The sequence below is a fragment of the Nyctibius grandis genome, chromosome 3, assembly GCF_013368605.1.
Source record: "Nyctibius grandis isolate bNycGra1 chromosome 3, bNycGra1.pri, whole genome shotgun sequence".
NCBI classification, from domain to species: Eukaryota; Metazoa; Chordata; class Aves; order Nyctibiiformes; family Nyctibiidae; genus Nyctibius; species Nyctibius grandis.
The window spans coordinates 110,007,279-110,022,196 of record NC_090660.1 but is presented as its reverse complement, the minus strand read 5'-3'; the positions used below and the strand labels follow the sequence as shown (position 1 = coordinate 110,022,196).

Here is a 14,918-nt window from a genome sequence, read left to right as displayed (position 1 = left end):
GGTTTATTGCTTCTGTACTTGTATAAGAAACCTAAGAGTAGCGTTGCCATATTGCATTTTAGGGTAACAAAGATCTTGGGTCAGCATTTTTAAGACAGGGAGTGAGTTCTCTTTATACTGAAAGGTCAAAAGTTTGGAGTTCGGTGCGCTGAACATCTGCATGTCACTTCAACAGCTGGCAAACTCCTTCTGGAGCATCTGCTTTCTATTACAGCTACTTTTGATTGAGGCAAATTGAATGTGGCATCTGAAAGGGCTCTCTGCATACACGGAGATTTCTCCAGTCATTACGTGACAAAGTGATTAGATAAGGACAGAGATTTTTGTTTTCATACAGTGCCTGGTACACTGTGGTTGCTGTCAGAGGCAAATGCAAGAGATATTAAGAAATAGTCAGGAACAATGTGGAGAGAAAGGAAAACAGGGAAGAAAAGATAGCAAAGCTCTACATCTGTAGATATTGACTACTGAGTTTCTAAAATGCTCGAACTTAACTTTATAGATTTTGAATGCTTTTTATAGTTTGAATGAGATGCTTCACTTTAGCAGATTATCCTACTCTGATAGATGTTTAAGATAGATTGGTGCTATTTTTAGAACCCTTTCAAAGTCAAACCTCTCATGAAGGTGAGTAATTTTTCACCTCCAATTTTTGTTTGGCTTGTTTTGATCAGGGATACTGTATTGACCAATTCGTTATCTAAATCTCATGAAATCTCATCCTGCTTCTACCATATTAGCTTCTACCACATGTAACTATGTGCTTTTATCACTAGATATGGCTCAGGGACCTCAGTGACACCTTTATGGATGAAGTAATAACTGGGATTTGCCCAGTGATCTTCCTGAATTACCATCTTATGATGTCTGTCCTTTCTCAAGAAAGGATTTTAAGAGGTTCCTATTGAGTGGGCTCAAGCAAGAAATCTCTTCAGAGAAAAGGCCCATGAATGGTATACTAACAGGTGATTATGTAGCTATGGACAGGAGGCTGAAGCCACCTGCACTAATGTGGTATTCCAGTAGTAACATCTGATACTATGGGTCAGGACATTTTGTTTACTCATACTAACATCTGAAGATTGGATGCACCTTTTCCCTTCCTTGAAAACATCTCTTCTTTGAATCACCTATGCCAGGTCAGGCTGGATGTCCTCTGCTTCTCCCTAGGCATGTAGTGCAAGTGACTGTCTCCTCCATGGCCCATGCTCTCTTGGAGGCCCCTCTTGGAGCACATGGGCTCATGTTGCAAGTGCTCAACCAGTGAACCTCAAGGGAACTAAGATTCGCAACTGAAGTTTCCTAAAGCTCATGGTTGGGTCTCTGAATCTGAAGATCTTCTAGGAAGTGACTGCAAGTTGTTTTCTTCTTACTCCCATCCTGACATTTTACATCCATTCTGAAACTTTAAGCCAGGAACCACATAGTTGGTATTCTCTGAGTGAGCTCAGTTGTATACCCTGGTTTACAAGGAGGACTACAACATCTGTTGAAGACCTTTATGGAAAAAATAGTTCAATTGTATTGTCCCTTGTTACTGCTTCCTCATAGTTGTTTATCCAGTTGTCATGTTCTCCCGTGGTCTTGCCGCTAAGCATGCTAATGCCATTAATGGAAATGGATGAGAGAGAAATTCATTTGTTTTAGAGAGTTTTCCAGGAGAGGGCAGCCATAGTTAATTCTGGGTCAGTTCATGTAATACAATGTGAATGTAGATTACTGGCAGCGTTTGGCTGTGACACTCTCCTGCCCAGCATGGTTTGTGTGCTTAGCTCTTTTAATTTGTTCTTTTGTTTGGATTGCAAGTGCAGAAAAGATAGACTTTTTCACAAATTAATGCTGGAAAAAACAAACCACATAAAAGAGCGGTTAACTCCCAATGCCCTGTACTTGCTGAAATCGCGAATGGTCTTGGGAACAGTTTCCATTATATGTCACTGTTTGCTTTATATACTTTCCAACTAGCTCATAAGCTTTTCTTCACTCTCTTACTTCAAAAATATTTATGGAAAAACATAGCCCAAACTCTTGCTAGAGACCTGAAAATTTCAGGAAAAAAAATCCCTTGCACTGAAAACTTTCACTTCTTTAGGAGTTTAGAAAGTGTCAGGACAAAATAATCCTCTCTCCTCTCCTGTTTTACATAATGAGGATACATATAAAACCTCTCTGGTTTGGATGTAAGACTGATAAGTTAGCACTAAGGCGCATATCCCATATCCACAGTTCGGAGGCTGTACTCATCCAAACAGCAGTAATGATGTAGATGGCATCAGGAGACACTTTTTAATACTGCCCTACCAGAGCTATTGCTTTGGCAGAACTGCTTCTGGGACTGGGGTGGCAACCAAGACCCCTTGACATGCACCCTCAGTCTTTGTATTAAAAATGCAAGGAAAGTTGCCTTTTCATATGAAATGGGTAGCTTCATTTCTTGGATCAGTTCAAACCAGCAAAAGCTATTTTTCTCCTTTTCGTCCTTTTTTTTGTTTATTTAAAAAAAAAAACAACTCAATTTTCCTGCACCTCCAAATAAAAAGTCCATGAAATACCTTTTGCCAGATCCCTTGGTAATGTAAATCCATGGATATTTATAAAGTTGAAAATCTGGTTCCTGCAGGTACAAAGGTGATGGGGTTTGGGAGGATTTTTTTTGTTTGTGTTTTGTAGGAGGAAACAAGGTGCAGTCAGTACCACTTCACGTGTAAATCCACAAAATGATACATGACCTCATAGGTACAACTAAGGAAGCCATAAAGTCTTCCCATACATTTAATTTTGAAGACTTTTAGCTTCAATTTTGTTAACTTTGTCAACTTCCTATGCTCTACAGCCTCTCTTCATTTCTTAGGCATTCCACTGATGTGTATCAAACCTACATATGCAATCTCAAAATACATAAACCACTGAAAGACCGCACCAGTGAAAGCTTGTCAGACAATGAAGTGTTGCTTTTCCTGCTGTGGAGGGTGAGGAGTTAATGATTTCTCTTCTCTGCTTATGTGTCTGTGGGTCTCTAGAAGGTAGAGCAGACACAATGCTGTTTCTGTAGTTGAGCTGATAGCTCTGGCCAGTCTGCACACAGCCTTGTGCAAATAATTCTTAGAAAAGAGACCTAATCAGCCGCCGCACTGCACTGATTTGCCCATAATTGTATCTGTCTTTTAAAAGCCAAAGATAAAAGGACAGAATTTGACACCTGCTCATTGCTCATTTTTCCAGCGGCTCGGCGGGCTGGAGCACAGTTGCAGGGTTTGAACGAGGAAAGGTTTTGCCACCCGAATGGCCAATTAAAAGGAGAGGGGTTTGCAGGAATGCTTTGCAGCACTTGACAGGTGAAGCTCAAGGCATGGCTCACAGCCTCAGGTACGGAGAGGATTTAATTTTTTACTCTATCTAGCTGAGCCCAGTGTTTCTTTTCTTCTCTCCCCTCCAATATTTAATTTGTAGTTTTATTTCAACACAAAGTTTTAATCCTCTCTGCACTTCACCGTGCTGATATCTGCGGTCACCATTCCTTCAAAATGCAGCGCTGGGGAAGAAAGGGTTTCTAGGCTTATACTTTAACTCTCTTAACAGAGTTCTCCTTTAAATAGCATTGTTTTTATTTCAATTTACTTTTCCTTATGGTTGGGTTTCCTTTCAGCCTCTCTCTCCCTTCCTGCATGTCCTATAAATCCTCAGGTTTTATATTCAGTTTATTTCTTTTTGTTACATTCAGTTATTTACATTCAGTTCTTTCTTTTATTTTTTCCAATTCTCTAGCAGTGCTGGCTGTACATCCCAGGAAAATAGGTCTAGTATTATATATATACACATACGTATGTGTATGTATATATATAAATATATGTATTTTATATATATGCTATGGAAGTATATATGTTGTATAAAAAAAAAAGGTTAGTAGGGAAAACAGGGAAAGTAGTATAACAAAGTAATAGGAGAGAAGTAGTTTTGCACACAAGTTATAGCCCATAGGTAGCAATGAGCACAACTTACCACCTCTGTAGCAATCAGATAGGGGGTTTCTGTGAGTATTACTGCGTGACCTCAGCAACAGGTTTCAGCTTGCACAGGAAAAGTCGGGTCAGTATGTGGGGATTTAGCCTAGGCTGAGCTCTACTGCTGTAGCTAGAAAGTAGACAAGCTGGGAATGATGTCTATGCAAGGTGCCATGTGGACATAACTGGGTTATACACCTACAGGATGATCTTTGAAGCAAGGCCTTCAGTAGATTAGAAAGGCACTAGTTTGGAGGTGTCAAAAGCAGAGATGAAGAGATTTTAATTGTTACAGCTCATAATCCAATTAGAACTTAGACAAGGGTTTGGCAATGTAGGCAGAGCGAAAAGGTCAAATTTGGAGAAGTTTTGTAGAAAGTGGCATCAGGATTTAATCACAGACTGGGAGGTGTGAGTCATGAGAGGAGATCAAGTTAAAGAGAGAGCTGAGATTGGCAGGAAAGAGTCTGATTTTATTTCTGAAATTAAGACATGTGAAAAGGAAAGGACTTCATGAAAAATTCAGCAGCTTGTTTTTGAGCATGTTCAGTTTTAGCAAGTAGTAAATTATTAACAGAAAGATCTCAAAGAGAGAGGCCTAAAGTTGTTTGTGTTGATGACTCTAGGCTTAAAGATTTCTTGTTTTCAGTAAGTTTGATTGTTATTTGTGTATTCACATCGTATCTAACAAGTAAGAATACAGATTTGTGTCCCAGAGGGTGACTGAAAACTTCCATCTACATGTATCTATTAGTGCAATTCATGGTATGTGGATCCAAATTGGATTTTGAGACAGGTCATGATGTAGAAGAAGGATGCAATCAAGTCATAGCACCATAGTAGGACTTAATAGTTTCCAGGTCCCATCTGCCTGGATTACTGTCTCATGTCTTATGCAAAAGTGGCAGAATGAACTAACTGTGCATAGGGGGAGTAGTAAAACTTTAACTCAATTCACTGGTAATTAAAACAACTTAGAGTCATTAGACTGAAATACATTGTGACTGAAATTCAAAGAAACTTCATTAAGAACGTGTCCATTTTAATGTGCACCCCTGCTTTTGAGCAACTCTGGTCTGTAGACGTTAGCCACATGTAGTCTAGTAACCACACGTCTCACCTTCCCTAGACATAAAGCACTGCAACACAGCTTTTGTACCTGGAGTTGTTTAATATCTCTCATTTAGCTCAGCTCATTGCGTTTCGATCATGGTTGGGCTAAAGGAGGCCCGTGAGGCTCAGTGTCCTAGTGCTCATATTTACACAGTTACTGAAATGTGGTAAATCATCTACCTGCCTGTTAATAGGGGGTTATATATTATCTTGTACCAGGCTTTGGCTGCTCTACAAGGATACAAAAATCCTTCTGGCCTGGACATTTCATGCAATATTTCATGGTTCTTTTTTTAAGACAAGCATGGAATATGGGTCATGTACCCATCATTTTTCTTTAAATAATCAGTATCACTTTTTTTTTACTTTCTTAAAGCATCCTGCCCCTATGTCTCTATACATCTGGCATGGAGATACCTGCTGTCTCATCTCTGTTCTCATCTGTGTTTGAGTTCTTTCTGCTTCAGATGGTACATAGTATATTTCATCCTACAGAAGCCCCAAATACTCCTCAAATATGACATTTACATAGGATTAGTTTAACTAGCAATTTAAAAAAATGGGTACCTGTTAGGTATGATCCATATCTATGTGAGAGTCCAGAGCACCACTGTGTGCCTGTTGAATACGTAGTGCAGAAAATACTGTTTCCACTTGAAACAGCAGAAAACCCAGAAAAACAGTTTCCACTTCCATTTACCATATGCAGTGCGAGTTTGATGAGTAGATTGTGTGGTGAAATCCACACATTTGACTTTGCATGCACAGAGTTGGGTACAGGAGCCTAGTTTTGTCTCTCTTGCTGTTAAGTAGGCATTACTTTTGTGACCATGTGCTAGCTCACTGCTATCTCCATAGGAAATGTGCCACGATCACCACCCTTATCACTGACTTCTAGAGCAGGTAACACTCCCTGGAGGTCTCCAATCTATGTAGTGTCTAGACTAAACTTGCTTTGAGAACAGACAGACTCCCAACCCCACACATAAGGGCTACAGACTCTTTTTTTAACATTAACTTTTCAGCCCGAAGTCAGAAACTCTCACAAAGGTTGCATGAGACCTTTAAAAATCTCCTCTGCAGAGGGAGAGGTTTGTCTTGCATCCATCATTGCAGAATGGCAGAAAAAATGAGAAAATTTTAAGTCTCATTATGCAACCGGTGAGGAATAAGGTGATTTTCTTTCAGAAAGCTGTAGGTTAAGCCACGTTATTCATGACCTGCAGTGGTTTTGCACAAAGCTGCCAGTATACGAAAAATAGCGTTATAGAATATATCCTAGTATGGATTAGTTTTTTTTAAAAGTAATACAGGGCTTTTTTTTTTCTTTTTTTTCTTTTCCTTTTTTTTTTTTTTCACAAGGCAGGGTAAGAATGCTCTGAAAGTAGTCCTGCCACAGACAAGCTATAGAAATAAAAGTTTTCAACAACCTAAAATAACATGCAAATCCTGGGATCGTGACATTTCAAAACACAGACATACACTGTATGCCAGCCTGACCTTCTGGCTGTGTAGCAGATAATCAAAAGAAGTCTTCTGCAAACCTGCTTGTGATGTATAGATAAAAAGGGGTTGGCCCACATTCAGAAATGAGATTATTTAAGCAAGCTGGGTCTATTTCATGGAATATTTTAAAATAAGTCAAAAGGAGCCCAGGCTCATTGGAAAACACAGAGCTTTGAGGATTTTAAAATTTTAGGAGTCTGCCTTTGAGCATTTAGATTAGGACTGGACACAACGAGTACAAACTCTGAAGTGATTTTCACTTCGATAGCAATTTGGGCAAATCACCAAATGACAGATTATCTTGGCTGCCAGAGGAGAAATGAGACAAGCAGGTACCATCCATGGCCCATTTCATGGGGCAGAGAAATGTCTATTGTAAAAGGCACGTGCAAAAGAAAATAACTCACACCAAAGCCAGACAGGTTAAACTGAACAACTAATTTTTTAAATAAACCTGTGGTTAATGTGCATCCAGGTTTGCTGTCTTAAGATCCCAAGTAAAAGTTGGAGGCTGTCAAACTCCAGAGCACTTGACTCACTCATGCTTCTCTTTTCAGCTAGTGTGACCCTGGTATTTAGAGTTAATTGAAGACGACTGTACTACATCTAAATGTTTACAGCCGAGATCAAGTAGCACTGAAATTAAACGCTGGTCACGTGTCTGCCAAGGGTAGATTGGGAGATTAAAATTGGATGTAAACATTATATTGATTTGGAGGAAGAAAGCTTACTCAATCCAAGTGAACAAGGTTGAAAAATCCTTTTGCAAGCGAGTCCTACAGAGATGCTGCAGCATCCTCAGTCTGTTGTCATCACAGAGTTAAGAACAGACACAAACTCAAAACAATTTGGCAAGAATGATAATCGGACCAGTCGGGATCTGTCATCAGCATACTGGCCACTGCAAAAGAGTGATTAAATAGGAAGACACAGACAATTATCAAAGACTAATTGCTTATTGTTGCTAGAACTATATTTTAAATGTGTTTTTCTTTTTAATTGCTTTTGGAGCGAATAAAGTGTCCTTAATTCAATTGTAAAATGTTTGGGAATGGGAAGTCTGCCAGGAATCAGGCAGCTCATAGGTCTTCTGAAAGCAATTGCTTCTTTCAGTAGCCTATATTCATGTTCAGTCATCCCATCTTCTGCCAACTTTCCTGTTTATAGGACCATGCCCTTACGTTAGCTGAAGGTCTCTGGATTGTTGGTACTTGCAGGAAGCTGCACTAGTTTGTTCATATCTTTTCCTGTATTTTTTTTATTCATCCCTGTCCAAGGGCCTTGACCCAAAGAGGAGCTGGACTCTTCAGGTCCATAGGGGTTTTGGATCAGCAGGCTCTGAGTATACGGGCACTTTCCAGGACAGGACTAGGAGTGGTTGACAAGGCAAGATATTTGTGTAATTTGAACCTGTTACAATGCAAACATCTGTATGCCTCTGTGCTCTGTTACTGTTGACTGCAATAAAATTATGCAGGGGATGGATTTGGCTCAGTATTGTGTCAGTATAACAATGAATGAACACGAGGATGTTATTCCAAGTGAAGATGCTCAGGTTTGGTGTGAGGAGGAGATCCAAACCACATACAGAAGATTTTGTGCAAATAGCTATGAGGCTTTCATGTTATTAAATAACCAGTCAGCATTTTCATGATGAGAGTGACAGGGAACACAGGTTTTATATTCATAGAAATATCTTTTGTATGGATGTATTCAGCTCTGAAAATACTGCAGGACCTCGTGATGGACAAACAAATGTAACCAGTGCTATATCTCTGTGTGTAAATAATTTGCCTGAATGGTTTAGGAAATGAAAGGGAACTGTTCTGCATGAGGGAGAACAAGTGGGAAGAGGGGAAACAGAAACAGTGTTTAGGTTCATATATTGGAGGAGATACATAAGAAAATTCAAGGAGCCTTTTGTCTCAACAGTACGCCACATGATACCTGCCAGCTCCTCTAAGCAGCTGACTGAACCCCAGATAACAGGCTGCTAAAACTGTTGCTGACCAGACATGCAGCATGAGAGGAGGGACGAGGAGCTTTTGCTCTGTACACAGAGTTTGCCGGTAGTACAGGGTTTTTTTCTCCATTCTGATCTTTCTTTCATCTGCATAATGTGTAAGATCAGAAACGGACAGAATTGTTCAACCTATTCCTAAATGAATGATTTTTTTTTAAAAAAAAGAAAATAATTCTCTTTGCATTGTTAAGTTCCTTGCAAAATCCCTCTTCTCTTGCAGAAGAGGACAGGACAAAAAAAAAAAAAAAAGAACTTGTTCCAGACAGAATGGCTGGCCCTTTCCTTGCTCTTTTAGAGCAATTAGATGTAAAGCTGGCCTGGGCAGACGTTTTAATCAGCACTTTAGATTTGGTGAACACAGAAGAACTGATTCATTCTGCGAGACTTTTCACTGCAGCAACTCTGGCTTGAGCTCTTGGTCTCTGGCTTTCCTCCACTGAAGTACCTGATGGGTATTATCTAGAGACGTCAGTGTTGTTGCTGCTCCTCTCCCCTCCTCAGACCACGGCTCTCCCAGTTCACAGACCGAGATGAGTAAAACTAGTATTTTGGAACAGATCTAACAGCATAAAAAATGTCTGACTGACTCAAATTCCCCTATCACAGTACAGCTGAGCAAGGTTTGCTGGGCTTGAAAATGCCTTTTACCTTTTATGTGAGTATTTACTCATTTGGGTATCTCTCGCCTTGAGTTTTGTTGACCTACTTGTTTGTGCAAAGCCATGCCTCTGTGAGATGTTTGCTTGAAGTCCTGAGACAGATTCTCAGCTGCAGCAAATGGCAGAGACCAATGCATCTGGTTCAGTTCGGGATTCAACATCCAGTTTAAAAGTAAATATCCCATGGAAATTTCTTCATCCCCCACTGTAAAGGTTAGCACAAACACCTTGCCTTCCTCTGCAGCCTGTTTTTTTAAAATCAACCCAAACTTGAGTGAAGAAAGTAAATATTGCTGGAATATGTGTTTCCACTGAGATTAAACGTATTTGTACGCGGCTTTCCAAAATTAAACTTTCACATTGGCAAATAGGGGGTCGGGTGCAGAAATGCATTTAGCCATGACTCAGGACTCTTGACGTACAGGTGGGCCAGTGAGTTGTGAGTGCTCACATGGAAACTTGACAAAGTAGCAAGAACAACTTACTGTGTGTTAACATGAGCAAAGTGAATAACACAAAATGTTAATAATGTTTGGTATTCGTTTCCGATCTGCTCCTTTGGGTGATGTAGACAGAAGTGCACCTGGCAGGTGATGGTAAACAATGTTTTTCTTGTGGAATAGTGGTTATCTTCCCGTTAGTAACATTCATTCCCTTTTCTTGAGTTTTGAGATCCTGAAAGATAGACATTATATGAAATCCGATGTATTATTTTCATATAATGGTCTCTCAACCATTGTGGTGTCAATAAGCATCACCTATCAACTTAGCCATGAAGTAGTTTTTCCAACTAAAAGGTGAATTCTTAGAGATCTTAAAAGGTTTGGCTAAGGCCATCAGTGAAAAAGCAAGGCTTTCCAGTCACCCTTCTCACCCATTCTTTTGATGATCTTAAGGGTCTTCTCCAACCTAAATGATTCTATGTTTCTGTGATTCTCAGTGGCTTGTATCATCCTCATCCTCTGCCTTCCAAAATATGTCGGACATTTTCTCCCTTGGTACGATAATCACGTAAAGAAGGTCCTAGAAATAAAATATCCTGCACTTCCTCAGAGCGGTCCCATGCCTGTTCACGGGTGTGGGGTAGAGACTGTGTCTTTCCTTTTTTCGTGGCTATCAAGCATTGCAGAGTAAAGTTGGCACCCAAGGATGCGAACACAGTGGACATGTGTAGGTAAATGAGCAGGAAAGGAGAGGGGGGAAGCAGCATTCTGTTGGCTTATTAAAGTACTTAAGAAAGGATTTAACTTTTAATTAGAAGGAGATTGCTAGGTCTTTGTGCTTTTTTTTCACCCTGACAGCCAGAGTTTACGCTTCCACATTTTTAATGTAATTTATATGTGTTGTTTGCATTAAACTCGGTCCTTCTAATTTTCTGAAGTACTGTTTATCTTGTATCTGAATCTTTAGAGGATGGAGATAGGGCCACCACTGTCTGCTGTGCTAGCGACTGTATCTTCTGATTCAGAGCTACTGTGTACTGAAGCCAGTAATGATTCACTCTCACAGCAGTGGTGTGAGCAGTCTCAGCTTTTATAAGCCATCTGTGTGAGTGAGCTGAATCTGCAGAAATGGGACCCTGTACACATGGCTTTTCCTCTGTTCATGGATGAAAATATTAAAGCAAATCCGTATGGTCCATGAGATGTTTTCTGTGTCAGGAAAGGAGTAAAACTGCCTGTCAAACCAAGCTGTTCTCTCTGATGAAAGGGGACTGTTTTTAAACACTCCTTTCCACAGTATTTTGCACGCCAGCCATGTGTGTTTTCTCATCTGACATCTCATTGAGATCCTTGGCTTCAGTACTGCAGGAGGGAAGGGTGTGCTGGGAGGGAAGGAAATAATCTCTCAATATGTACACAAGCATGTGTGCACTCACACACTCTTAAATAAATCTGAAATGAATTTAATTTTTTTTTTTTAGGAATACGAAAGAAAATTAATCTGGTTGAGCCAGGCTTAATTGCTTCCCTTTTGTTTGGATTCTCTATTTTCACATGAAGATCTTGGGAAGCAATGCTCTGAGCTATTATTAGATACAAAGGTGGAGACAGAGGGCAAAGTGTTCATTTACAATTCCTACAGCAGAGCAGTGAATTTTAAAGCTAAAAGCAAGTTGATGAGCAGCTTGAAAACAAAGATTCATCCACTTAGCTTACTGAGTATTTCTGAAGGTTCATGCTGGTCTGGGGAGCTAACTGTTCTTGCAGCTGTAAGATGTGCTGGCTGAAGGAACCAGAACAAAATTTTTTTTTTTTAAATGAAAGCACTTACATTGCAGAGAGAAGCTTGAAAACATAAACTGATACAAACTCATTAATTGATACAAATGCATTTCATTTGAAGGAAGCAACTGAACTTCACTTCTGTGGCAGGAGGCTGGGAAGCACAAAGATTATCCACACACATTTTTGTGTTTTGAAAAATTCAAGTCAGTTAATCCCAGATAATGGGATACCATTGTAACCACCACTGCACCTCGATGATCTTACGGAAATCCTGCAAGAAGCAATTTGATCATGTTGGGCAGGAGAGCCCATAACGTTAGAGTGTGCTATTACAAAAGAAATCCAATGCCAAACAGGTTTTCTAGCCCTTTCCTAATATGCAATGGTGATTATAAATTCCTATCACAGAATGGTTGAGGTGGGAAGGGACCTCTGGAGGTCATCTGGTCCAACCCCCTGCTCAAGTAGGCCCACCCAGAGCCACTTGCCAAGGACCATGTCCAGATGGCTTTTTAATAGCTCCAAGAGACTTCACAGCCTCCCTGGGTAACCTGTGCTTGGTCACCCTCACAGTAAAAAAGTGTTTCCTGATGTTCAGAGGGAACCACCTGTGCTTCAGTTTGTGCCTATTGCTTCTGGTCCTGTCACTGGGCACCACTGAAAAGAGCCTGGCACCATCCTCTTTGCACCCTCCCTTCAGGTATTTATGTACATCGATGAGACCCCCCCCTGAGCCGTCTCCTCTCCAGGCTGAACAGTCCCAGCTCTCTCAGCCTTTCCTCGTATGTGAGGTGCTTCAGACCCTTAATCCTCTTTGTGCCCCTTCACTGGACTTCCTCCTATAAGTCCATGTCTTCCTTGTACTGAGGAGCCCAGAACCAGACCCAGCACTCCAGGTGTGGCCTCATCAGTGCTCTTGGTGTCAAAAACTGGGCATCTCCTTTGGAAAGGGAAGTTTTGGCATGGGAACTGTTCCAACTGGGACACCAGCACAGGTTTTGGATAGCTGCAGCTTGAGCACTGCTGGGTTTCTTTGTGCTCGCTCTGCCAAGCCTCTTGTATCTGAGACTTGCTGCTGCATTTGGGCAGCTTTGGTCAAGGAGGGGTTTTCATCTGGCTAGTTCAGCTTTGCTGACCTGACCTCTGGAATAAATGTCCCTTTCTGAACTTGTTTCTTCTTTGGCACTAGCTTTTTCCCCCCCCACTTACTGCACTAAGGCTTGTTCAGTTTGCCAGGCTAAAGGGCATCACAAGAACATGCATCATTTTGTAGTTTTTCATCTAAGGCAACAAAGCAAAAATGAGTAAAAAAAAAAAAAAAAAATCACTTTGTTGTAAAATTTTTTTTTTCCATGAAAACTCCTGAAGCATAAAAGTAGTGTCTTTTCTTGAAGAGGGGATATTACTAATGTAAATCCGATGCTGTTGGCAGAGGAATAATGTGCTGTATGTTATAAGACAAGAAACTGAGGAGGAGCTGGAGTGGTTGAAATGCCTCATAGGTGTATGAGATTGTGGAGATAGTTATTCACACACAGGATGCTTTCTTACATGTGCCCAGGGCTTTCTCTTATCTCTGAACAGGAACCCATAGCGAAATAGAAACGTTCATGTATCAATAGTGCATTGGTGATAACCCTCATCTGAGACATACAGTAATACTGCACAACTGGGAACCTTTTCAGAGCAGGGAATTGGACTAGCAATTTCATAGTGTGTTGGTAATGAAACATTTTGGTTCTCTATAAGCAAATGGGCAAGGTTAGTGGACACATTACTCTGGCTGTCATCGTCCCAGCAGTAACCAATTTAGAGGCTTTGTATTCTCTGCTATCCCAGTAAGAGAAAGTTAAAAATAGAAATCCCAGAATGAATTACAGCGCAAAGAGTGAATGAGCTCGTAGTACTGCTGTATAATTTTAAAATCCCTTTTTTCCTTATAATCTGGACTTTAATATGTGTATTACATTGCAAATTCTGGCAGTGTCTGTCCTGCTCCAAGAGGTCACCTCCATACAGGAGGATTTATTCGGGCTGTAACATGTGAACATGGGCATCCAGCCCTGGATCTGTCTAGGTACCATTTGTATTGATAATTCCTGCTTGTATTTCCATTCACCTGATGCTGCTGATTTGCAGAAGCATGAGAAGCTTTGTCCTGCAAGGGAGAAGGTTAAAAAAATATCTTCTAGTGCCTGTGTATAGATAATAATTGGTTATTTTTCATAGCTTTTTCAACAGTTGTGGACAGGTATCAGACCTTCTTGAACTGGTGGTTGCAAGTAGTTTCCCTGCAACACAGCACTGCAGCATTGGGTTTTCTTTCCTAAGCTTAACCATCATGCACTCGTGGTTTCATTTAGGTTCCTTTTTCTTGTTAAGTTTCCTAACAATCAAGATTAATACAGTTTCTAAAGCAGGAGTCCCACATAATGTGGAAATGTTGTCTTGATTTGCAGATATCCTCGTTGACGGCAAGCTTTGTGACTGTGATATCGTGGTGAACTGCAAAGTGGGCGACCCCATCCCGTTGGAGGTGAAGCTGACCAACTGGAGCAAACACAGCGTGGGACCCTTCGCTCTCACCGTGACGCCCTACCAGGATTACCAAAATGGGGTGCACAACTATGAGCTACAAGATGCTATCACCTTTGTGGGATCCAACACCTTCTACATCGATTCAGTAAGTCTTTCTATCAGACGTATCACGATTCCGGATGACGTGCATTTGCAGAAAAGGGCTTCGTTATTCAATTGTGCATTTTAAGGCAGATTCATTTCTGGAAAGCACCACGAATATGGCAGCTATTGCTAAAGGTGCTGCTAGGTTTGGGGATATAGAATCATCTCTCTGAAATGGTTTAAAAGACTGTTATTTCCTATCATGTAAACCACTAGTAAACTATCAGAGACAGTAACCTTTGGTCACTCCAGATCTAACTAAATGTGAATGGGTAACCTAGATGAAATGTTTAATACCGTATAGCCGGTCCCTTGAGCCATCCAGTGCAGCCTGCAATAATAGATTTTAAGTAACTTTTTCTCTTTAGTCATAAGAAATATTCCCCAGGCTGAGCCAAGAAACTCAGCAAATCAGTTTTAGTCAGGTCCTGAGGAAATGCAACGCACTGCAAAAAGAAAATGCTAAACATTAATGACCAGTCTGATGAGCTGGTTCATTGCCTTGTCGCTCAGCATACTCTTAGCGTACTCATAAAGAAAAATAGAAAACATGCTTAAAATGAGACAAAAAAGTCCCCTTTTAGAACAATTGAGATTTTTATTTTTCTCTCAATTTCTTCTTTAGAAAATTCAAGTCTAGGAGCTTTTTGCTTCTAATGCAAGACACTGCTCCCACATCCTTCCCCAAAAAACAGGAATAAAAAAC

At 40.5% G+C, this 14,918-nt stretch overlaps 1 protein-coding gene across 3 annotated transcripts in view; it reads left to right on the top strand.

Annotated features, from left to right (window-relative positions):
- The window catches only part of TRAPPC9 (trafficking protein particle complex subunit 9), a 525,994-nt gene that overhangs the window by 500,353 nt on the left and 10,723 nt on the right, over positions 1–14,918 (top strand). For all 3 annotated transcript variants that reach the window (XM_068396800.1, XM_068396798.1, XM_068396799.1), the window contains one exon: positions 13,990–14,213. In XM_068396800.1, coding sequence (XP_068252901.1) covers positions 13,990–14,213 — 224 coding nt within the window. The remainder of the gene's footprint in view (positions 1–13,989; positions 14,214–14,918) is intronic.